This window comes from Triturus cristatus, chromosome 3_1, assembly GCF_964204655.1.
Source record: "Triturus cristatus chromosome 3_1, aTriCri1.1, whole genome shotgun sequence".
Classification (NCBI taxonomy): domain Eukaryota; kingdom Metazoa; phylum Chordata; class Amphibia; order Caudata; family Salamandridae; genus Triturus; species Triturus cristatus.
The window spans coordinates 217,136,967-217,162,833 of NC_140583.1; the positions used below are offsets into that span (position 1 = coordinate 217,136,967).

Here is a 25,867-nt window from a genome sequence, read left to right on the forward strand (position 1 = left end):
CGGGGCACAAGTGCAGGAGGTGAGTGCCACACATCTAAACTAAAAAAATGCTAAAAACGCTATAAAAACAAGTAATACATGCTCACTGTAAGCTAAGAACAATCAGGGTCAGCCTTTCGAGACGCTATCATGCGTTATTCAGTGAGCATTATCACTGGTCTAGTATATACAGCAAATGTTGACATTTAATTAATACACAAACAAATTATGTGGTGCATTATACTTTAGAATACCTTCAAATTAACTCAGTGTAGTAGTGTAACTGATGTGACATTAAAGTAAGCAAGAAATTAAGTAAAGCAAATTAAGACTTCTCTGTATTTTGCTCCTCAATTTATACTGAAAGTGTTAAAAAACAGAACAGATACCAGAGATGTCCCTTTCTCCTACTACATAACGTTATTAGGCTTAAAACAAAGTTATAAAACATGAATGACTGAAAGTTAATTTCCCTGGTAATTTCCAAACTTCTAAAACAGAGTTAAAGAAATAGGTTACAGTAAAGACAGGTAGTGACAATAGTACAGGGACACTGGAGGGAGCTTAAGTTAAGATAGCCAGGTTCTTATGGGCTTTATGCAGAAGGTAATATGGTTCCATCTTTGTAGTTTATATAATACAAATGCACTCTCACGTTTAAAATTAGCCACAATCTAACTTATTCAATAAATAAATGTATGTACCATCATTGCAGATCTGGTCTAGCAATTCTAACCATAGCGTTTTTGTAAATGGGCAGGAATATGGCCTACATTGATTACCAGCTGTGGCGATTAATTCAAGCATTATACCAATCCATTTGTGTCTTGCACTTTCTTTAAAATATACACCATTTCCTGGGTGCAGGACACAGGGAAAGTCAATGTGCTACCCCAGCCATGGAAGGTACTCTCCAGAAATAACTTCGCACTGACCAGATAGGGAAGAGGTGTGGTGCAGCGGCCAGGGTGGCTAACTCCGGAACACAGGGGCTCACGGTTCGATCCCCGGCAGCAGGTTAGCTCAGCACCATGTGACTCTGGGCAATAGCTCGCTTAATCTTCCCGGCGACTCCCAGCGCCTTCACACCCTCTATTTATTTATTTTTTACTTCTTACCCTCGGGTAATTGTTTGCGCTTTAAAAATACTGGTATTATTATTATTATTATTAACCCCTAATCTCACCTAGTAAACTAATGTTTTGACTCATTAAAATACTTGAATATCATCTTCAGGTTCTACAGAGGGGATGTGAAAAATCAATTAACGCCATCTCTCTTTAGCGGACATCCTATTTAATATCATGTCTGATTATAATGAGGGCTTGACCATCAGATGGAGAGATGGGAGCAGTAAGTGGGTAGGGACCAAGTGTTAGGCACCAACGCAAACTGTAAAAATTCCATTTACTTCTAGTAAATAAATAGTAATTAATAGGAGCCTTAGACAGGTCTTGAACTAGTGCTGACAAAAAAGGTCACTATTTACTTATGAGACAACTAGTAGACACACTTGTAGAACCAAATTTATTTTGCTTCACAAAAAACAATTCATCTTTGGCGCAGAGCTTTCAGAGCTTTCTGGCTCACAAGCAAGTAAAATTGCCAGTACAGCCAATGACTTTAGGGATTATACTTTAAGAACCACCAAAAAACTAAACACAGCATAGCAGAAGCAATAGCAATGTGGACAAGAGACATTATAAGTGTAGGAAACAAAAACCAGTATAAACAAATTGGTGAAAAATGTAGGTTTGGGGGTGAAGCATATCTGGCCTGATAATCTAAAACATGTAATTCCCATTAAAACGAGATCTTTTGAAGAATATGGAATGGATGACATTTTATCATTGATAACAGAGTCAATAAACTTCTTAGACCACATCATAAACAGCATTACCGCCAGAATATGGAATATCAGTGAGTGGAAACATATATAAATAAAAATACTATTTCAATTACAGCAAAAGTACGATATAAGATTATATGGTTGTTCTAAGATGTCTAGCTGTTCTAGGAATGCTTTCCATTACATAGTAAATGAAATGTTATAGATATAAAAGCCTTGGCATTTGCAACTGGTAATCTGCTGATAGCAGTGTACAGTGGAAACTTAACATATTAATGAACATTTTATGCGCATGGGAGTTTAGCTCTGGAACACTGGCTAACATGCTTCAATGACTAAAGCACTTACTGCTGGCAGGTATGTGTGACCTGCAGATCTTAAGTTCAAATAATGCAAAGGCTCACTCAATCCTTCATCCATAAGGAGGGTGGGATAGAATGTGTGTCTGTACATGTGTATTCTACTGCTGAGGGTACTCAGTTTGAAGCTTTCTGCTGCGATTATCTAGCCTAACTGTCCCTAGTTCCTTGAAGTGTTATGAGCACAATGAGAGTTCCCTAGAAGTTTGCTGGGTAATTGCAACCCTGGAAGGTAGTTGTGGAAGGGATCTTGCATCTTTTTTTTATGAGTTATCTTCCCAAACTATTAACCTCAATCCATGAAAAAAATCAAAGTGCTAATCTAGGAAAATACATTTATATAAAACTTCTCATTTAGGATTTACAAAGTGTAAACATTATCCATCCTGTAATAAGAACTACACTATAGGTGGGTGCTAAACACAGCAAGGTTTTGGCTTCCTGATAAAGTGCCCTCTGTGGCAATAGGTATTTAATAAACAGATATGCGAACATCAGATGTGGAGCAAAAAAGTGTTTCTGGCTACAGTAAATATAGGAAAACATGCAACAATCCTAATTTAGTTGGACTCAAACATCAACTAGAAAATGGAATAAAACCCATCAATTACTTAATTATAGTGGTTTCCCCCCAGGATGAGTGCAGCTGAGAGAGTTCTGCGTCTGCGGCACTATGATCGAATTGCCCCCGAGCTTGTTTTTCACTTCTTGAGTCGGGGTAGGAGCGCCCTCTTGGTCCCCGCTGCTGCCCCTCCTTATCCGAGGCTGCTGCCTGGACGTCCGAACTGACTTTGCAGCATACCGAATCGACGAGTCTGCTGCCCTGAACATGTGCATGTAAATGACCTGAGTTTGATCGGCAATCTCTTGCCCTTCTTGTTCCAGTGGCTGCCGCCATTTTGTGTTAATGCCATCGGCGCCCGTGACCCGGGTCCTCCATCTTGGCGGCTTCAAGCCGATTCAACATGCCGCTGGACTATGCCCTATGTCGCCTGACTGATCACTATCTGAGTTGACCCACCCCCTTGGGTCTCCTACACCCCTCATATCTTAGCGCTTAGAGACCTGCAGGTATTAAGCGCTCTACAAATCAAAATTAACATTAACATCTTGCTCAGTCACCACAACACCGGATGTTACGTTTGCTGATCTCCTTGTTTTGACGTTCAGTGACTTTTGGCTACCCTGACGTACTTTCCCCTTTACCGGTTCTACCTGGCCTGATCTTCTTCCCACCCCTTTTTACTTTTCACCCTCCACCTTCTATTCCCCATATGACGTGTGTATATGGTATTCTATGCTGTAGTAACTCTTGTTACTGTGTAACACAGTTTTATTTTTCCTATGTGAAACTAGGCTTCTGTAACGGATGTCATTTTGTATCTCGCTAATCCTCATGTAAAGCGCTCTGATACCTCCAGGTTTAGCCAGTGCTATACAAAACTCTGCAAATAAATAACTAGTTAGGTTTAAAAATGTTTTACTCACACTGTAAAAACTTTATATCTATTAGAAGTTCCAGAGTTAGAAGAATCACCACCAATAATACACAGGCGACCAGGAAACTGTTGAGGCTTGCACTGAGTAAAAATACCTGCCAAACAGCAGCTCTTCTGCCACAACACGGTTTAAGCCAATTGGATCTTTAAAAAAAAACAACAAAAAAACAAGGCAGTGAGTTATGAGATTACAAAAAAAGCTATGTAATGTTGAAACGTGATAGTAATTTTAATAGCATGGAGCAAGCAGTGCCTACAGCGGATACCACTATTGTGGCACTATTAGCCTAACCACTACAAAGTCATTTACTCTCACTCCTTGAACCACTTTGCAAAAACAGTAATACATCATTTCTGCTATCAAGACAAACGTGGGTCAGATACTTTTATTGAGTTTCCGTAAAAAGGAACAAATAAAATTGCGAATCCTAAACATTCCTTATTTGCAACTCGCAAATTGCGAGTCACAAATAAGGAATGGCTACCCATTCATTTCTATGGGCCTAGAGGCCCATAGAAATGAATGGGAATTGCATGCGTAATTTGCGAGTACCCAAAAGGTACTCGCAAATTGCGCATGCAATTTCAAGAGTGCAAGAGTGCCAAAAGGATACCCTATTGCACCTTTGAAATATGCATATGTGCACAGGTGGCGCACATACATGCCCTAAGGGCATGTATGTGCGCCACATGGCACTTAGAAAAATGCAAAAAATTGCATTTTTTCAAGGATTTGCAATTTACCACCAACTTGAAGTTGGTGGTAAATTGCGATTCCTTAGAGCATGCAATTCACTATTTTGCGTATGCCTTTTGGGATGATACATCTGCGAATCGGCCAGTTTGCGAACGGGAAAACGCTTGATACATCTGGCCCTCATTACCTTGTGACTGGAAGTTATGAAAGTAAAGATACACAGTTGGTACTTAAGAGTTAAATAGGGGGCTAGCTCTCTCCTCTTAATTATTGGTATATCACTAAAATCAGCTTTCTATTAATTTTCTATTCACCATGAGCATCTGTCTGGTCATGGTTTAAGCCTCCCTCTGGGCAAGTTTAACGGAACCATAGCATATTGGGATCAAAGCATTTTTTTGCTGTTTAAGTACAATAAAAACCAAAAGCGACAACATTTCACTGCATAAAGGGCGATTAACTTTTCAGTTAAAAATAGCAGAATAAGTTTGTTTAATCATTTTGTGATTACTAATGCCTATATTGCCATACAACCTTAGTGTATACCATTGAATTTAAAGTTCTATTGGAAAATCCTATATTAGATCTATAGGATTCCTAAAACACAAAAGCACAAATCTTTTGAATACATTAAATAACAAAAACCATTTTAAGGGTACAGTAATTAACAAATGTTTATTTCTTCCAAAATGCTACTTTTCGACAGTAATTTCAGTACGCAAAGACAATAATGTCAATCTGTATTTGCAATCATCAGAAAGAACATTTTCTAAAATTCAGCAATGCATTAGATGCATGTGCACACTTACAATTAAGCGATAGGTCTACTTGGGCATTATTTTGTTTGTACAGCTTTTCATCAATACTATGTTAAATCTAACCGACACTTCTTTGGACACGCAAACTCACCCAACATTTTAGCATACCACTAGTAGCAAATAATCTTAATTACAATTTGTTTAAATTAGGATTTATTAAATAAGGATTATTGTTCAAGCAGGTAAAAAGATGAGTAGATTGTTCATAAAGTACATTTGACACCCTACAAAAAGTGTTTGACAAATCAAACCCTTGAAATCTGAATTTTCCTTCCCACTATGGCATACTTTCTGCATTATAGGAAGGTAAAACTGATCATGCAAAACACAACTGGCCTGTCTGTATGAATGCATGGCACCACTAAATATTTCACAGGTGACTGATCATTCCTTAGCTAAAGGAGTTATATGGCTGCACCACTTAATCATTATTTTACCTACATTCTGTAGATTTCAGCCCCAGAGATAGCCCACCAAAATAAGCATTTTCTAAGCAGAATGCTAAGCATTTGATAAAGTCCAGAACTATAAGCAACTTTTTTTTCCATGAACCCACAGCATTCTTTCAAACTTTTTTTCGGTTATTTTTAAGTTCAGAAGTAAGTTTATTAAGGAAAATATAAGTCACAATACAAATGACAATATAGCAGTACATAGTCGCATGAATGAAATTGTAAACTTAAAAGCAAAAAAGTTGGATGTGTACATGAGTGTAGCCTATCTAGAAGGAGAAGAATCAATATAAATATACAAATCAATTAGCGTAAACAAACGGGGATTAAAAGTCATCTGAAAAAAATAATTCATAATACAAAAGCCAAAATGATTATATATATATATATATTCACTGAAAAAACCATAGGTTTCAGGGGTGTTATAGTTAGCTGGACTTTTCACTTGTACAAAACCATTGAAATTCCCCCGTTATAGTTAGTTCAGCTAACTATAACTCGCGCGCCCACAATGCACTGCTGATGACGTCACATATTACATCACTCATGGCATGGTCAGTGACATCACTCATGACATCACTGATGACATCTCAAATGACATCACTGATGACATCACTGATGACATCATCCAGTGAATGTCTGTTTTTCTGAAAATTAAATATGTTTTATATATGTATATCTCAAGGTCGATGGAAGAATAAATGGGTATATAAGTGTCTAAATGGATGATTTGTTTTTGAAAAATTGATTGTGTAACTGACTGATTAAGTGTATCATAGTGAATACATGGCTTAGTGAGTAATGTTTAAATATGTAAATATCTGTATCAGTCTCTCACTTTGTGTATAAGTGGCTGCATGGGTTGGTGAGTAGCTACATGGGTGTCTATATAGGTTATTAGTTGGTTTTTTGAGTATCAGTCTGAGTGTCTCTGCATGGTTCGGTGGGGGGTATTACGTAGTGCATAGGTGCATGAATGAGTGACTCACTGTTTGCATGTGTTGAAGACAGCATGTGTGCAGGACTGTATGGGTGGATGAGTGTGTGTATGGGTGTGTTAGTGAGTGAATGACTGCCTCAATAGTGTCTTTATGAGTAGCTACATATGTCTTAAACTAGTATATGTGACTATTGGTGTATATAAGTGAGTATATGTGAGAGTGAGAGATTGAAAGAGTTCCTGTATGAATAAGTATGTGTTTCTATAAGTGATTGTTTAAAAGACTAAGTATGTGTAAGTTTCCGTAGAAGTAAGTGTGGTGGTGTGTGTATAACTGTATATGCAAGTAAATGTATGTTTTATTCTTTATTAACATGAGTGACTGTGTGTGTGAGTAACTCTATGGATGAGTGGCATTGTGTAACAGGATGTATAGGTGTATGAGTACATATGATGAGTGAGTACATGTATGAGTGACTGTATAGGACTGTTGGTGAATGAGTGGATGTGTGTGGATCTTAGAATTACTGAAGAGGTTGGTGTAACTGGTATTGGTATGTCGATTGTTTTGAAAATTTTAGTCTCTATTTTTGAATGTGTGCATCAAAGTTTATATTAGGGCGAGAGGAGGTCTGCCACTCTATCACAAGGATGATGTCATCAGTGATGTCATCAGTGATGTCATTTGAGATGTCATCAGTGATGTCATGAGTGATGTCACTGACCATGTCATGAGTGATGTAATATGTGACGTCATCAGCAGTGCATTGCGGGCGCGCGAGTTATAGTTAGCTGAACTAACTATAACGGGGGAATTTCAATGGTTTTGTACAAGTGAAAAGTCCAGCTAACTATAACACCCCTGAAACCTATGGTTTTTTCTGTGAATTTCAAAGGTTTTTTAAATGCTAATTTCTAACTATGCCTACAGAGATAGGACATGTGAAGAAAGAAGAAAAAATGCACAGAAAGAAAAAAAAGAAGTGCAGAAAGAAGCAACAGAAGTCCTCAAAGATGAAGAAAAGTGCAGGAAGAAGGAGAACGTGCAGAAAGAACAAAAAGAAGAGCAGAAAGAATCCTTGTTGCAAAATCATCCTGTACCCTCAACTTTTTCAGACGGATACTGGTGGTAACTGAGTCTGACTAACCAGTCCTAGAGCCAGTGCTATGTTAAAAGACACTTAGAATACAGTGAAAACACCTACATACACTAGGGAACATTATGCGTTGGGGTCCCCCTGTGATTAGCATGACCTCCTCTGTAAGCCCCTAGTATACAATAGGGCAGGGGGATTAAAACTACCTCTTAAAACAGGCCACAGGGCGTTTTTGCACACGTTAACTCAGGCCCCGTCCCCTCCCTTCACAACTGTGTAAACACGCCCTGTGTCCGTTTTTAGTTGGGAGATTAAGTTCATTTGAATCCTGAGGGTCCCTAGGGTCCAACTAGCCCACTAGGTACCTCCAGTAAGTGCCACAGAGCTGCGTTGCAGAGAGGTGTAAAAAGTGGCACAGCCTGGACCACCTCTCTGCAATGCAGCTCAGTGGCGCTTACTGGAAGCACTTGGTGGGCTAGTTAGCCCCCAGGGGCCCTCAGTATTGAAGGGAAAATATATCCCCAATTTAAAACGTGCCATAGGGCGTGTTTGCACACATCACCTCAGGCCCCGTCCCCTCCCTTCACCACTGTGTAAACGCGCCCTGTGGCTGTTCTAAGTTGAGAGATTAAGTCCCCTTGAATCCTAAGGGTCCCTAGGGTCAAACTAGACCACTAGGTACCTCCAGTAAGCGCCACAGAGCTGCGTTGCAGAGAGGTGTAAAAAGGGGCTTGGCCTCAGAACACCTGTCTGCAGCGCAGCTCCCTGGCGCATACTGGAGATGCCTGTTGGGCTAGTTGGCCCTCAGGGACCCTCAGTATTGAAGAGGAAGTAATTCCCCAACTTACAACTCGCCAGGGGACGCGTTTGCAGAGTGCTGCAAGGAGGGGGCGTGGCCTCCGGCACGATGCCAGTCTTTTATTTATTTAAATTTTTTAAGAAGGGTGGCTGTGTGGTTCCCCTTCTTATTCTAATTTATTGGCCCTGATGACCCCATCCCCCAGGGCCTGTCTCCTAATAATATTTTTTTGACCCCAATCCCCAGGGCCGGCCACTGTTTTTTATTATTTTTAAAAAATATATATTTATAGACACACCTAGGACATGCTGGACAAACCGTACGTACCTATCACCATTTGAGTGATATTCATTAAAAGGCGACTATGCATACAATGAATCCACGTGGAATGTATTTACACCACTAGTAAAGCTCTGACATGTCTGATGCCCTACCGTGCCTAATCCCGGTAGACACCCTTGTCGTTTATTTATACAAACATGGGTAGCTATTGACGGGCACATTTAATACACATGCACACCAAGCCATTCAAAGGGGATTCGACAAAAATTAGACCAAAACTATGTAAGAAACCCCCCTCACGGTTATTAAAACACACATCCACTGCCGGATGTGTCATACTTTTTATTTTACTCTCTGGAAAGGGGACGAACATCACTTGAGAGTCACAGCGCGCTCCTGGCAGAGCCCAATGCTGTGTTACACCCACCATTGCCTGCCGAGTGCCACACACCTCTGTGTTGTATTCCACCAGCTAGTGCATATGCTATGACACTCTCTAGCCCATGTGCACTGTAACACCACCCCGTGAATATGTCATGCCACACTTGTCTTCGCACGGCTTATACTGCCCCATCTAACGTGCCTTCCTCGATGCCTATGTTATAACGCACAGTGCTATGCCATACATATTACAATCTGGGATCCATATCTTTGTCACAGTGCATATGCAATGTTACACTCCCCAGCACATATTTTATATTACAACTTTAGAGACTAGTTAGGTTACACAACACTGCCCTGTGCATATTACACTCCAAGGCGCACATCGCATAGCACGCGCTAGTGCCTGTGCTATCTCGCGCTCTCCAATGAATCTGTCATTGCGCACAATGTATTGCATATTATATTTCACGCCCGGTTCATCTTATATCACACTTTTTGGTGCATAGTTTATACCATACACTATATCTAGTTTTCATTTTCAATCGTGCTCTCAGGACTATGTTCTATATAACACTGTGTTCACCTACCCTTTTCACGGGCATTACATTTTGCGATAGGGGGTGGAGGGTCAGGGGGTATTTCTGCCAAGTGAGCCCGGAGTCACAGTCACAAACGTCCTCTTCTTCCTGAATAAAAGTGAGATTATGCTGCATACTTGTTCATATTTTAAGTAGTTCGCACAGACACACGTTTTAAAAACAAAGTTCCTAATACCCGCCTTCTCTGAACAGTTAGCTTGCTGCCCCATCCCCTATCCCCCTCCTCCCTATCCTCTGTTGTGTGAATCCATGGACTAGCCTCCTCCCTCCTGCCATGCATGGTCTGATGTGCTGCCACTGCCCTCAATTTAGTATGATGTACCAGTCCCCTCCTCCTGCCCTCCATTGCCCAATTCTATGCCCCATCATTGACCTTCTGCTTAAACTCTGTGCTTAGCTTGCTGCCCCTATTCTCCTTCCCCCTGCCCTCCGATGTCTTTGTGCATGCCCCTGCTCCATCCTTTTTGCCCACCATGTTCCATGGACCTGCCACTCCTATCTACTCTGAGTATTCTGTTGAGCTGCCACTCCCCTCCCACCTGCCTAGCATTGTCAGATGACTGTAACGGACTTCTGTTGCTTCTTTCTGCACTTCTTTTTTTTTTCATGTATGGTTGTACTACCATTGCCTCTTCCTTCTGCCCACAATGCTCTATTACATTGCCACAGCCTCTCTTGCAAGTCCTGTATTGTTGGTTTGTTGCCCCTGCCCCCCTTTCCACTGCCCTCCATAGTCTGTTGTGCTGCCACGGCCCTTCCTGCCTGCTCAGTGTGGTTAAATTGTTGCCTTTGCACCCTCCTACCTGCCTTCAATTTTCAGAGTCCGTGCCCCTGGCCTCTGCCTCTCAACAGTATCCTAATGAACAACTAGATTGCTAACATTCTATATTTATTACAAAAGTGTGGAACGCCTGACGTCATCTTGATGTAATCAAAACTGTAATACCTAGAGCATTTCCTTTAGAAATTACATATATGAGAGGGTCTTATTGGCATCAAAATTATGCTTAGTGCTCTAAAAGACTAAAATAAGGACATATTTTCTGAGTTTTCAAATAGCGACAAAGCACTTTTAAATTATTTGTTATCTTTATGTTTTTTTATCCAGTTGACCACTTGATTAAATGTTGCACTTAGGGGAGAGGATGTGGTGTTACTTCCAGAACTGCAGACTTTGCAACTGGGGAACCAGGTTGGAGTTTCTGCTTCAGCTCGACATTCTGTGATTCTGGTCAAATCACTTAGTCTCCCCATGTCTACAACCAAAATGAATTTGTTCTTGTGTGATGTAACCAATGCTCATGTAAAGCACTCCAATACCTGACAAGTCTGCACTATATAACACTGCAAAAACACAAAATAATAAGTGTTTTGCACACTTCTGTCATTGGGCTATATTTGGGCTACATCTGGGTGATTTTGGGCTACATTTGGGCTCTTTTGTCTCCGGTGGCCATCTTGGGAGATTTATTTGTTATGAAGTTTCCTAATTTCCTCATGTACTGCAGTCTCCTCAGTAGGAAATGCTTTCAGTTTTTTACTTTGATTCCATCATGAAGGTATTCAGATATGTCACACATTTGCCATAAATTCTGAAAGTTAGCACTCTAGTTGCTCATTAGATCACTGTAGTAAAACTACTGTTCACCATGGAAGTCTGCTCCTGGTATTAAAAGTGCATGTTTCAGTCTGCATGTCAGAATTTTTTAATGAAATAGAAGAGGATTTGAGAAGTCACTCAAAATGTGCCCTCATTTTCTTTCTGCAGCATTAATCATAATTTCTATGGCAAAATGAACCCCCTCATTGTGTTCCTTTTTAAATTAAATGTTTTAAGTGTTACCAGTTTATTCCAATCAAGATGGCTTCAGGTGTGCCATACTTTTGTCATAATGAAGACAGTAAGCGCTCTAGTTGTTTTTAAGAACACTCTGGGACATTCTATCATTGGGCTTTACTTGGGCTACATCTGGGTGATATTTGGGCTACATTTGGGCTCTTTTGTCTCTGGTGGCCATCTTGGGAGACTTATTTGTTATGAAGTTTCCTAATTTCCTCATTTACTGCAGTCTCCTCAGTAGGAAATACTTTCAGTTTTTTACTTTGATTCCATCAAGAAGGCATTCAGATGTGTCACACATTTGCCATAAATTCAGAATGTTAGCACTCTTTTTGCTCATTAGATCACTGTAGTAAAGCTACTGCTCACCAGGGAAAACTGCTGCTGGTATTTAAAGTGCATGTTTCAGTCTGCATGTCAGAATTTTTTTATGAAATAAAAGAGGATTTCAGAAGTCAAAATGTGCCCTAGTTTTTCTTTCTGCAGCACTAATCATACTTGTTATGGAAAAATGAACCCCTTCATTTTGTTTCTTTTTAAATTAAATGTTTTAAGAGTTACCACTTTAATCCAAGCAAGATGGCTTCAGGTGTGCCATACGTTTATCATAAGTAGGACTGTTAGCGCTCTAGTTGTTCTTTGGAACACTCTGGGAAGCTGCAGTAGAACACAAAGGAATCAACTGACAGTCTCTGTCCTTGTTGGATGTACATGTTTTACTGAGAATGTCAGACTTCATTCTCACATGACTGAGAAAGATAATGTGAATTTACAGAAAATAAGCTCTCAGTTTAGCTTATAGATCACCTTCCAAACCTCTGTGGGAAAAGCATGAGAAAATATTTTTCTCTCAATCATGATATCCCAGCAGAAGGCTTTTTCACATGGTGAAATCACCTTAGAACATACCACAATTCCCAAAATGAGTATGGTACCATCAACAAATGATTTATAATGTAACTAAAGTCTTAAAACCTTCCATTAACTGCAATGCTTTTTAATGAGGTGCTATCATGTATATTGGTCCCAAGATGGCTGCCAACACTTCTTGGATGAAGTGCTGACAGCCAATCAGATCTCAGGATGAGATGTGTGGTTAGGCTCCGCCCACATATATATATGATTTTACTTTTGATTTTCTCAGGAACTACTGAACAGATTGACACCAGACCTGCAAAAGGCACTTCCCTGAGCTGAGGACTACCTCTCTGCCAAATTTCAAGTAATTCTGTTCAGCCGTTCGGGCTGTACCTTGGACTAAAGGTCCCTATGGAAAATTGCATGGGGAAAACGCGTTTTGGAACCCCCCTTTTTTCTCAGCCCCCGCTTGACGAATCCCCCCGAGACTTTCAGGGTAGGAGCGGAGCGCCCCACCTATTTTGAAAATTTCGCGAGGATTCATCAACCGGCGCCAAAGTTATTCAAAATAGAATGTTGCGGATTTCCTATGGAAACACGGTCCTAACTATAATGATCTACTGGCGACCGCGAGTAGATAATATATATATATATATATATTACCTACTGGCGGTCGCCAGTAGGTAGTTATAGTTAGGACCCCTTTTCCATAGGAAATCCGCAACATTCTATTTTGAATAACTTTGGCGCCGGTCGACGAATCCTCGCGAATTTCTCAAAATAGGTGGGGCGCTACGCTCCGCTCCTACCCTGAAAGTCTCGGGGGGATTCGTCAAGCTGGGGCTGAGATAAAAGGGGGGTCCCAAAACGCGTTTTTCCCATGCATTTTTCCATAGGACCTTTAGACAGGGCTACAGCCCGAACAGCTGAACAGAATTACTAGAAATTTGGCAGAGAGGTAGTCCTCAGGTCAAGGAAGTGCCTTTTGTAGGTTTGGTGTAAATCTGTTCAGTAGATTCTGAGAAAAAAGCCTTTAAATCAATATATATATCTGAGCCAGCTTACGGTACGCTTACCGTAAGCTTACCGTACGCGTACGGTGGCGTGCGCGAGCGCGATTCTGATTGGCTGTTACATCTAAGTAAACATTCGAATCGGTCGAAACCAGGAAGCGGCGGCCGCCATTTTCTCTCTCGCACTCTGAGGGGGGGGCTGTAAATAAAGGCAAAAAACATATAAAGGGGCTGTTTAGACAGCGCCCATGCACATAGCCATGTTAGTTGAGTCCTCAAAGGCCAAAAACGGTAAATTTTTATTTTTTGAAAATTTCGCCGATTACGCTTACCGTACGCGTACGGTGCGCTTACGCTAAAAATTTTAATTAAAAAAAAAAAACACTCTCTGTGCATGGCATATTATTGTCATCACTTACAAATTAAATTTAACAGATTACCTATCACAAGGAAGCGCATAATATGTCCTCCATGTGCGCACGGTGCGTAACGTGGGCACGCGGTGCGCGTAGCGCACTGCGTGCCCACGTGCTAAGCGCACCGTGCGCGCACGGAACGAACTGCGTTAAGTGGGCGTGCACGCCACGAATGGCGTAAAGTAACTTAGCATTTAAAAAACCGTACAAATTCACTGAAAAAACCATAGGTTTCACACACGTTATAGTTAGGAATTAGCATTTAAAAAACCTTGCAAATTCACTGAAAAAACCATAGGTTTCAGACATGTTATAGTTAGCGGAAATTTTACTGATAAAAAACCAATGAAATTCCCCCGTTATAGTTAGTGCAGGCAACTATAACTCACGCGACCGCAATCTTCTGCTGATGACATATGTGTCTTTATGAAAAAAAAATATTTCTAATATATGTATAGCTAAAAATTTATGGAAGAAGACATGGGCAAATAAGTGTCTAAATACAGTATTAGCATCAGCAGAAGATTGCGGTCGCGTGAGTTATAGTTGCCTGCACTAACTATAACGGGGGAATTTCATTGGTTTTTTTATCAGTAAAATTTCCGCTAACTATAACATGTCTGAAACCTATGGTTTTTTCAGTGAATATATATATATATATGAACTTGGTATCATTGTTTCAACAGTCACTTGTGCACATTTTTGGGTTTTTAAATGCGTTTCCTAGGAACTGAGGCGCATCATGTGATCAAGCTCACTTTGACGAGCAAAACGAGTCATGGCAGGCACTATGCCTGTGTAATCCTGTGGTTTATTGCATTAAACTACACTGCTTTTTCCACAAGACTTTGATGTCCTTTTATGAGTGTGGCTGAGGTCCGTGCCTGCTGGTTCTGCCGAAGATTGGCAGAGTGGAACTTTTTATGATATATATATATGTACAATGAAGGGAAAGTCATGGAGGCTTAGAAACTTCTTGCTGTACAGGGGTCAGGGTGAAGGAACGTCTAGCACTAGCATCAATGAGCAGATTAAACCTCTCTGCCTCTCGAACCACTGTATTGTATACTGTAATGTTATAATTTCATGGACTTGGAGCTGGGAAATTTATTGTACTAAATTCTGAAACTGGTAAATAAAGTTAAAATTTTTTAAAAAACTCTGCCTCCAGGATTTCCAGTAAAAAGGCTTGCCACGTATCAATATCATGGTGTTATGCCATATTATGGATCTGGAGAGAGAAATCCAAGTTATAGGGTCTAGTGGGAAATTAGGTTTCAAAATTTTAGATGTGTGGAGTCGAGAGGTGTTGTGGCTTGCGGGAAAAGGAGAGATATTCCTGAAATTAAAAAGGAGAGAGAAAAGAAAGTTCAAGTTTAGCCCAAAGAGGATAATCCTCGAAGGCATTGGAGAGCCATCTTGATGCTTGACGGAGCAAAAAAGATTTATGATATACAGAAAAGCTAGGGAAGTTAATACCCCCTCCTGACTCAGGACGAATCAATTTTGATAAGGACATGTGTGACTTTTTATTACTCCATAAAAAGAAGACAATAGAGAGTTTATTTTTTTGAAATTTTTTAAAGGAATGGATACTGGGATATTAGAGATAGTATAAAGCACTATAGGGGATAGCATCATCTTTATGGTATCGAGACGACCCCACCAAGGTAAGTAAAGAGGATGCCATTTAGCGGTTAAGGAGGTTATTCTCTGTATACAATTATCCATGCAGCCTGAAATTGTTCCGGAAATAGAGGGAGTAAAATATAAAAATGCATTGAGGGCTCCAAGCGAAGTTTGAGATTGCGAAGTCATCCTTAAAAGTATATTTTGATAAAGGTAATATTTCGCATTTATCTTTAATTTATTTCCGGAATCAGCTGCAAAGGAGTCTACTTCATTCAGGAATGCGGGGAGAGAAGACTGAAGTTGTGAAATAAATAGTAATATATCATCAGCATATGCTGCTAATTTAATTTGAGTATCATTAGAATCAAATCCATGGATGTCTTTATTTTGACGGATCCGTAACAAAAAGGGCTCTAAGGCTAAGTTAAAAAGAAACGGGGATAATGGGCATCTCTGACGAACATCCCTACCCAAATTAAAGTAAGAAGATACAGTACCATTTCCACATATCACCGCTCTTGGATTTGAATATAAAATTGATATTAAGGAAATTATTTTGGGTCCAAAGCCGAACCATTTAAGAGTTTGAAAAAAGTATGGCCATTCCACTCTATCAAACGCTCTTTCTGCGTCCAATGCTACTGCTGCTGAGTATGAGACATGTGAGGATTTAGACAGAATGTCAAAGATGAAATGAGTATTATCTGTGATAAGTCGACCTTTGACAAATCCCGATAATTCCCTTCCCAATAGGTCATGTAAGTGGAATTCCAAACCTATGGCCAGAGTTTTTGAAAACATTTTGTAATCAACGTTAACTAAAGATATGGGTCAAAAGTTTTTACAATATCATAAATCTTTCCCTTCCTTGGGAATAAGAAATGAGAGCATCTGAGAAAGAGCCTGAGGATTCACCAGAATTCAAAAAAAGAGTTTAATAGATTATGTAGTTTGGGGATTAATAAAGAAGCAAAATGCGTGAAAAATGCAACAGTAAAACCATCTGGATCAGGAGTTTTTTTCAGTTATTTACCATAAAAGTTATCTTAAAATAAATTTCCCATTTAAAAAAATGGGGAAAAATAAAAACAGATTTAGATAAGCAATTAATCTATTATTTAAAAATTGCAAAAGTGTTTAAACTTTAAACCTATTTTTTCCGTGCAATTGCAACTGCTAATAAATACATGCTGAAGCTAAAAACAACATAAAAAGCATGTTACTTACCTGTACACTGTAGTTCTCCAGTATTGTTATCTTTTATAGATTCACATGCTTGATTCTTCCCAGTCGTCATGGTGGGAGTCCCACGGTAACATAAGAAATAGCAGTAATACAACATTACCATAGACCTCCATAGAGCAAAAAACCCACTTAAGTAACTTTTCAGCCTCATGTTAGAACATCCAAACTTCAGCCAATCACAGCTAAGACCTCAGAGTAAAGGTATACAAACTCAGATAATTGGTGAGCCCAATCGGGGAGGAGGGAGGATCGCATGCGAATCTATAAAAGATATCAATGCTGGAGAACCACAGGATACAGGTAAGTACCTTGTTTTTTCTCCAGTATTGAATCTTTTATAGATTCACATGCTTGAATTCGACTAGTAAGCAGTAAAAACACAATAAGAGAAAAGAAAATAGTGGAGGGAGGCAAACTATCCCACCATGATGTTAAACTTGTAGCATCAGAAAACCAAAAAGAGAATTATAAGCAGGCTAAAAGCCACCTACTTTAAGCAAAGAGGTGTCTGAGTGTAGCTTGTCCAACAGAGATATCTGCCTTTTTCCAACCATCGAGGCAGTAATGCTTCATGAATGTGTGAGCATTCGCTCACGTTGGCGCTCTGCAAATGTCCAGGAAGATGCTCCTGCAAACAAGGCTGAGGTAGTCACCACTTTCCAGGTAGAGTGAGCTCGTGCTTTCGCAAGAAGCGGATGACCAGCTTTTTCATGACAGAAGGAAATCGTGGAGGTGACCCAACGAGCAATGCTGGCCCTGGTCAAGGCCTGTCCTTTCATGGGTGCCGAGAAAGAGATCATTAGCTGGGAGGATTTACAGAATGACTCCGTTCTTTTCAGATAAAACTTTAAGCATCGCTTTATGTCTAGAGAATGCAACGCCCTTTCGCTGCAGAGGCTGGATTAGAAAAGAACGTTGGTAAAACAATCGGCTCATTGAGGTGGTAAGTTGAAGGCACCTTAGGTATAAAAGAAGTGTTACTGCGTAGTATACCCCGATCTGGCAGAAACTGCAGATACGGTTTTTTTATGGTGAGAGCTTGGATTTCACGGATACGTCTGGCTAACGTAATGGCCAAGAGAAAAGCCACTTCCCAGGAGAGGAACATTAATTTGCATTTATGTATTGGCTCAAAGACGCATAAGTTGAGAAGGAACGGTGTTTAATTGCCACAAAACTGTAGGAGGCTTAACCGGTGCAAAAACTCTAAAAAGCCCTTTCATAAATTCTTTGATGAGTCGGTTAGACCACAGAGAAGTTTGATTTGAACGCCTTCTATACCTAGAAATTGCAGCAAGATTAACTCTTACGGAAGAGTGAGAAAGTCCTGATTTCGCAATGTGCAAGAGATAAGGAAGCACCTGCTCCGGTGATGAAGAGAATGGATGCAATGTTTGCAAGATACACCGAGTACAGAACCTCTTCCATTTGGCTGGGTAATATTTCAACATAGATGAAGCTTGAGATTTCTGAAGTATCTTAGTACAGTCTTTGGAAAGCCTCAAATCCCCAAATTCAGCGTGGTGAGGAGCCAAACTGACAAATGAAGAGATGGAATTTGTGGATGAACTACTTGGCCCTGGTTCAAGTAGAGAAGATCCTGTTTGGAGGGAAGAGAATTGGGGCACACTCTGATAGGCAATGCAGCTTGGTGTACCAGAACTGTCTTGCCCACCCAGGAGCGATGAGAATGATCCGACAAGGCTCTTGCTTAATTTTTTTAAGTATTCGAGGAATGAGTGGAAACGGTGGAAATGCATAGGCGAACATCCCCCGCAAGAAAACTGGAAGGCGTCTCCCTATGAATTTTGATGAGGATGTCGGCTTGCAAAAAGAGGAAACTTTTTGTTGAGGAACCTAGCGAACAGATCTAATGTTGGGTTGCCCCAGGAGTGAAACCCCTCCTTCAAATGTTGGTCGTTCAGCTCCCATTCGTGGCACTGTTTGGAGGCCCTGCTGGGAGAGTTAGCCTTCTCATTGTGAATCCTTGGCACATGCTCCACTCGCAAGGAAATGTAGTTGGCAAGGAGCCATTCCCATATCTGCTGAGCAAGAAGGGAAAGCGCCCAAGATCTCGTTCCGCCTTGCTTTCGGAGATAAAACACAGTCGTAGTGTTGTACGTTCTGACGAGCACTGCCGCACAAATGCACAACACTGGTTTGAGTTCCAGAATGTTTATAGGAGACTCCGCTTCCTGTTTGGACCACTTGCCATGAACCTGTAATTCTTGAAGGTGAGTCCCCTCCATCCATCCATCAACGCATCTGAGGTCATCACCGGCTGCGGTACAGAGTGAATGAAAGAAAGGCCTCATGAGAGGTTGTCCTTGACCATCCACAAGACCATGGCGGACATCATTGATGCAGAAATCCTAACCTTGTTGTTGAATGAGCCTTGGGACTGAACCCACTGCACATCGAGCAGTTCCTGCAGCGGTCGCATGCAAAGTCGGCAATTGGGAATGAGCGGACTGCAAAAGGACATCATCCCCAGCATGGACTTGTACTGCCTCACAGAAGCATACCTTCTTGATGAGAGAAGCGTTGTCGTATTCATAATGCACATTATTCTTTTCTGAGTGGGTTTGCCCAGGTCAGTGCACCCAGAAAGACCAATGATTTGGCCGGGATAATGGACGATTTTTGCAGATTTATGCGAATACCTAGAGACTGGAAGAGATTCCAACAGGCTCTCGTTCAAATTTCTGCTGCTTGAAAAGACTGAGCCTTTATGAGCCAATCGTCCAGGTATGGGAACACCTGGTGTCTTGAATGTCTTAAGAAGGCTGCTATCGGTACCAAGCACTTCGTGAACACCCTGGGCGCTGACTTTAAACCAAAAGGGAGCACTTTGAATTGATAATAGCACCCTGCCACCTTGAATCTGAGACATTTTCGATGTTGAGGATGAATGGGGATATGAAAATAGGCGTAAAGGAGACCGCGAGACGTAAGAAAATCCCCTTTTTCCATTAAAAGAAGAATCTCATTAAGAGAGAGCATCCTGAAAGATTGACTCTTTATAAACTTGTTCAGCATTCCGAGGTCCATGACCTGCCTCCATTTCCCATTTTTCTTTTTGATGAGAAAGAAGTGGGAATAAAATACCAGTTTTTGCTGGTTTAGGGGTACTTCCTCTAAGGCCTGCTTGAGGAGGAGTACATTTATTTACTTCTTAAGATCTAGAAGGTGACGGAGCAGAACTTTGCGAGGTGGAACATTTGGAGGATGCTGAATGAATTCTAGTGTGTGGCCATGTTGGAAAATGTCTAGAACCCATCTGTGTGAAGTAATGGAGTTCCATTTCTGAAAGGATGCGGAGAAGTGATCATGGTGTGGGACTATGGTAGCAGGGGCCTGATGATCTCCATTGTCTCCTATTGGAGTCTTTGGACTTTCCAGCAGATTGGTGCCCCTTGCGTCCTGCCGGTCTCGAATAAGTCTGAGCGGTGTTGGACTGAAAAGACAGGTTGTATGGCTGGTAGGTAGTCTGCGGATAAGGTTGGTACCACTGCTGAAATTGCGGATGGGATAAGAATTGCCCCCGACCTCTAGCCAGATACGACTGAAAGCAGCGCTGTTGGAGATTGCCTAAGGCTTTGACCATATCTGTGTCTTCATCTATATGCTAACCAAACAAGCACTCCCCATCAAAGGGCATATCTAAAACTTTGGCTTGTACCTCAGGACGAAACGTGGTTGCTTTTAACCATCCCTGGTGATGTAGGTCCGCTGCTCCTGCCACCTGTCGAAATGCAGTGAAACGTCCATAGGTATTTCAATGAGTTCTGAAGACGCCTTCCACAAGAATATTTCTTGCCTCTTTTTTTTATCCTCTGTTAGATATTCCAGCGGAGTAGAGATGTCTGACCACATCTGCCGGTCATATCTCCCCAAACAGACATAGCATTAGAGGCTCTAATGGAGGTAGCCGCCAAAGCAGAGAACCTCTTCCCAATATTATCTAGGTGACAGCCCTCCTTGTCCGGTGGGGCAGTGCAGGGAGATGCTGGATTCTTGGCTCTTCTCTGTGCTTCCTACATGATCGCAGAGTCCGGCCTCGGGTGACCAATGAGGCACGCAGGCGAGTCATCTGGAGCTTTATATTTTTTATCCAATTTTGGAATAACCGCTGGAAAGGAGGCAGGTGTCTTTATCAATTTTAGCCCTTCTTGCCATAGAAAGTCAATTATAGGAATTGCTCTCACTGAACGTTGAGTGCCTGGTTTAAAATCATATAGAAAACACCCAGTCTGTTTGGTTGGCATTGGTAAATCAAAACGTTTGGAAGCCCGCTCCAAAAGATCATGGAATCCTCGGATATCTGCCAGAGGGGAATCCGCAGCAGGAGGGTTAGGAGACGGTGGCATAGGGGCTATGTAGTCATTCCATTCATCATGGGCATCTGTGTCTGTATGTATCTCACCTTCTTCCGTCTGAGCATCCTGAGTATCCTCCGTGATGATTATAGGAGGAGGAGGAGGAAGGTTCTTCTCCCTTGTGGATTTATGAATACTTTGGCCCGGAAGAATAGTGGGTAGCTCTTGGGGAGCTTAAGGCCTCTGAGGAGCATTTGCATCTGGAAAACGCTTGTAATAATCATTAAGCATGTGACGGAGATCAGACACCAGAGACATTGGAACATTCATTGATGGTTCCCTGAACTGATTACCCTCCTCCTCTCTGTCATGGAAAGGATAGCGTTCCTGGAAGGATTCTTGCCTCTGCATGACGGATGTGTCCCTTTCTTCAAATGAAAATTCTCCTGCCAGATAAGAAGATGGATCATTGCCCTTAATGTCATCATCAGAATCTTGGAACTTGACCCTTAACTGCGATGGACTGTATGCAGGGCCAAACATACCTTCATCCTCTGACTCTTGGAAGTCCAGAAGGCGAGCAGGAGGTAAAGGAGATATCTTTGAATAATCCTGGATTTGCCTGTGCTGAAGAAGAGGGTTTCTTCCCTCCATCAACGGTGAAACAGTCAATGCAATCGTCTGTGGTACCGTCGACGGTGCGTGGGCGGCTTTCATCTGCGGGGACATAATCACCGGAACGGTCGACGAACTGGTCGTCAAAGGCCTAGTCGACGGGGACGGCCTCGTCGACAACGACATTGTTACAGTCGTTGAAGCTCCCGTCGTCATTGCGGACGTCAAAGTCTTAACAGTTGTCGTCAACGACGACAAAGCTGTCGACGGTGCAGGAACGTCTGGTTTTCATGAGGAGAGTGACATCTTAGACGACGACGCAGTCAACGGTCAAGAAGATTGGTCTCTGACAGGAGTCAGAGAGGCAGACGCAGGAGCTGAAGAGGGGTTTGAAGCCTCTGACAGAGTTTCTGTGTTTTGGCTCAGATATGTCCTGAGATTTTGATCTGTTAGGGTCCCCGTGATGTGAAGAGGGTCTGCCATCCTTTCTTTTCTTTGAGGAAGAATGGGCCATTTCCTCAGGTTCAGACACTGAATCTGAAGCAGCCTTTTTCTTCTGCAGCCAGAGTAACAGCCTACCCTCCCTTTTTTTAAGGGTTTTTGCTGAAAAATTGCGGCAATATTTGCATTCCCTGGGTTTGTGGTCAGGGTAGAGGCAATACAAACACTGTTTGTGGGGGTCTTCAGAAAATGGCCTACACTTTCCACAGGTCTTACAGGGCCTAAACATCCCTTTTTTAGGCTCTGGCATCTCAAAGGCAGGAAGGTCAAAAGCATAAAGGCCAAGAAATACCTTGAAAGCAGCTAACGCTGACACTGGAGGTCAAAAGTTGAGAAGAAAATACTGTAACTGAGCAGAGCTCAGGGAGACTCCCTATCACACGACGTGCGGTAAGAAATCTGAGATATGGTAGCTCTGTGGGGAAAGGGAACTTCGAAGTCTCAGCTGGGATTGGCTGAAGTTTGGATGTTCTAAAATGAGGCTGAAAAGTTACTTAAGTGAGTTTTCCGCTCTATGGAGGTCTACGGTAATGTTGCATTACTGCTATTTCTTATGTTACAGTGGGACTCCTACCATGACGACGGGGAAGATTCAAGCATGTGAATCTATAAAAGATTAAATACTGGAAAAGGCAGTGTTTCGTACCTCAAAACTGAGCTTCCTGGTACTTTTTGTATGCCAGCTTCTGACAGAGAGGGTGAATGCACTTCTTCCTAATCTTGTCATAGAATATGCAAAAGAACTAAATATGTGCAATACTTCCTACATTTGCCAAAGGGCATAAAGTGCAGAGGGATTCAGCATTTAGCCCATTATCCGTATTCCATTTTACTGTACAGGCTTTAACTTGAAAGACAACATAACGAAACTTCAACTATACTGCTCTTGCCAGGGAAGGATAAATAACATCCAACAACTACTTGAACTTTGGACAAGGCAACTTCAAAAGACTGCGTGGTTAATCTGCCTAATCTTGGGTTAATATGTAGTATGTTTAACTGGTACTCCTAATATATCTGCTTCAATTGTTTCTTGGAGTTCTGGGACAGTGTTTAGTGCTCATCCCAATAATCACTTAAACCAAGCTTAACAAACCACGCTTTCACATAACGCAGCCAGGGGAGAAGTAGCAGTTCAACTAAGGCTAATATTTCTTTAAGACCTTCTCTATAGTGATCCAATTCCTATATCGTCCACAACCTCACCCAGAAGAGCAGAGGTCTCAAGTATGCAATATGCTCTATCCGTTTTACATTAAGGTAGTGGGAAAGGGGCGTTATGGATGTAGTCACCGGTAGGCCTAATAGCCCCCTCATGAATTTATATTCCTCAATGAAAAGCTGCCGCAAATTTTCTATGCCCCACAACTAAGCCTCAAACAACGCTGCGGCCTGGGCTTTCTATTTGGATATCTCTAGAGCCGGCATAACAGATTTTATTGTAGACTTATGATATTTACAATAGATCACCCTTGCACCATGAGTAGGTATCATTATTGCGTGATTTATATGGGGATTTCACGACACCCTATTGTCTATAGTAATACTTAGATAATTAAATTGTGAGGCTATTTCAAGATGATCCTTACCAACATGGATGTTTTTCGTAAAGGACCTATGAGGTTTCAAGGACAAACAATTGGTGTTGCTAATGTTTATTTCCAAACTCTTTCTAATGCAGTATTACTTGAAGCTATCTAAAAGGTTTTGGAGACCCCATCGGCGTCTGTGAGACCAGAACAGTACCATCAGCAAAAAGCAGTGCTGGAACCAGAGACCCGCAGAGCATCGCGGAGTCATGACTGCATTTGTTGAGATGGTCTACAATATCATTATTGAAGAGTGAGAACAAGGTAGGTGCGAGCATGCACCCATCTCACCCCTCTATTAACTGGGATTGACTCCGTTAGTTTACTATTCGCCCCCCCAATGGACCATAGCATAGTTACCCTGATGTAACCTAACTATCTGGGTAAGGATGTCATCTGGGACTCTCCGATTTTTCAACTATGCGCAGAGCAGCTCCCCTGGGACAAGATCAAACGCTGCCCTTAATTCTACAAAAGCAAAATAAATATGGGCATCTCTTATTTTAACATATTTCTATAAAATGCACATTAACCTAAATACTTTCTGTATTGTGTCTAAAGACTTCTTGACCTGTAATTTCCCGGATGGAGTTTACTCCCTTTTTAGGTCTCGTGACCTGCGTTGCACTGCACAGCAGTGCTCGCGCAGGCGAGAGTCAGTTTGTCCGGGGTTCAGAAATCGACCCTGGAATCCTTTTGTGCTACGCGATTGGCCTTTGCGTACGTCTTTTTTTATAAAAGACTGCACGCAATTGGCCAAAGGCGGGCGCATTGCTCCGCCCATGGCCTATTGGTGTCTATTACGCGCTTGGTGCGTGTAATAGGCACCAATAGGCCATGGCTCGCAGTGGCGCGCGCGAGTGCACCACTCGCGGGCTTCTTTGCTTTTTTTCTCGCGGGCTTCTTTGCTTTTTTTCCAAGCGGAAGGGAAAGCGCTTTCCCTGCCGCTTGTTATGATTACATTTGTCTAAAGCTATCATGGAGCCTCCCAAGATGCCATAATGATGCTGTTTAAAGTGCCGAATTACCCTTCGTAGTGATAAAGCGGGTGCTGGCTATTGCCTGACTTGCAAACATACATGTCACCAAATTTTATTTTTTCCTGGCTCACCTGTATGCTTTAGCAAATAATGCAGACCGAAATATTTTTTAAGGCATGAACATATTTTGCAAACGCTGTCCCTTCCACGTTATGGAGAGATGCGTACTGGGTGTGGTGTCATTGTGGGATGTTTGCTTCCTGGCAGGGGGTGACTCTTCACTCGTGGCTTCTCCGCCTGCTTCACCTCAGCCCCCCTGTGGTTTGCACCCTGTCCTGTCCTCCCAGTCAGGGGCGGCTGCTGCTTGAGCCGAGCCCTCCCCACACCTATTTACTACTGCCAAGGTTTACAAAAAGAAAGTTCTCAGGCAGACAGAAAAATATGTTTTTATGATGGCGCACTTTAATAAACACATCTGGTGGCCTGTTGGGCAGCTCGTGTTTCTAATTTGTGCTTTTACTCGGCTGACATTTACTGTCTCGTCTCTAGGTTAGGAAAAGCCTCGCTGTAGTAGCATCACGGAAAGAGATTTTCCGAAAATAAACTGTTATAACTTACGCAATAAAGCACCAGAAGGGAGGACTCGTGCTCTGGTAATGAGGCAGTCTGCTCAGGTTTTAGTTTCATGTTGGGAAAACCCAGTTTCACGGAAGTAACACAAAAGAAAAGCCAACAATTTAGTATTAAGCATTACAAATGGCGAGGTTAACATCCGAGTCCCTCGTTGCCTTGAATAATCAGTGCACGGCTATGTTCCCATCAGACTCGCCTTGTATAATCGGAGTGACAAGTTAGGTACATTGGGTCGCGAATCCCAGGGGCCGCGGAGCTAGTAGAGGTAAATAAATGGATCCTGACGTTTAGTTAAGGAAACTGTTTCAACTATGTGGCAATGTCTAGAATGTCATGATGCAAGTATGATGTAAAAGAACTGCATCATGACTGAGAGTTCTAAATGAGACCAGTATTAGTCTGTATGCTGGAGGTTGTTGCAGCTGTATATGTAACTTCAATAAAGTTACTTCAAACCTATCTGGATTCATTT

General features: G+C 41.7%; 1 protein-coding gene across 4 annotated transcripts in view; it reads right to left on the reverse strand.

The window, feature by feature from the left end:
• The window catches only part of TMEM266 (transmembrane protein 266), a 628,375-nt gene that overhangs the window by 425,905 nt on the left and 176,603 nt on the right, over positions 1-25,867 (reverse strand). For all 4 annotated transcript variants that reach the window (XM_085643695.1, XM_085643694.1, XM_085643696.1 and 1 more), the window contains one exon: positions 3,676-3,830. In XM_085643695.1, coding sequence (XP_085499821.1) covers positions 3,676-3,830 — 155 coding nt within the window. The remainder of the gene's footprint in view (positions 1-3,675; positions 3,831-25,867) is intronic.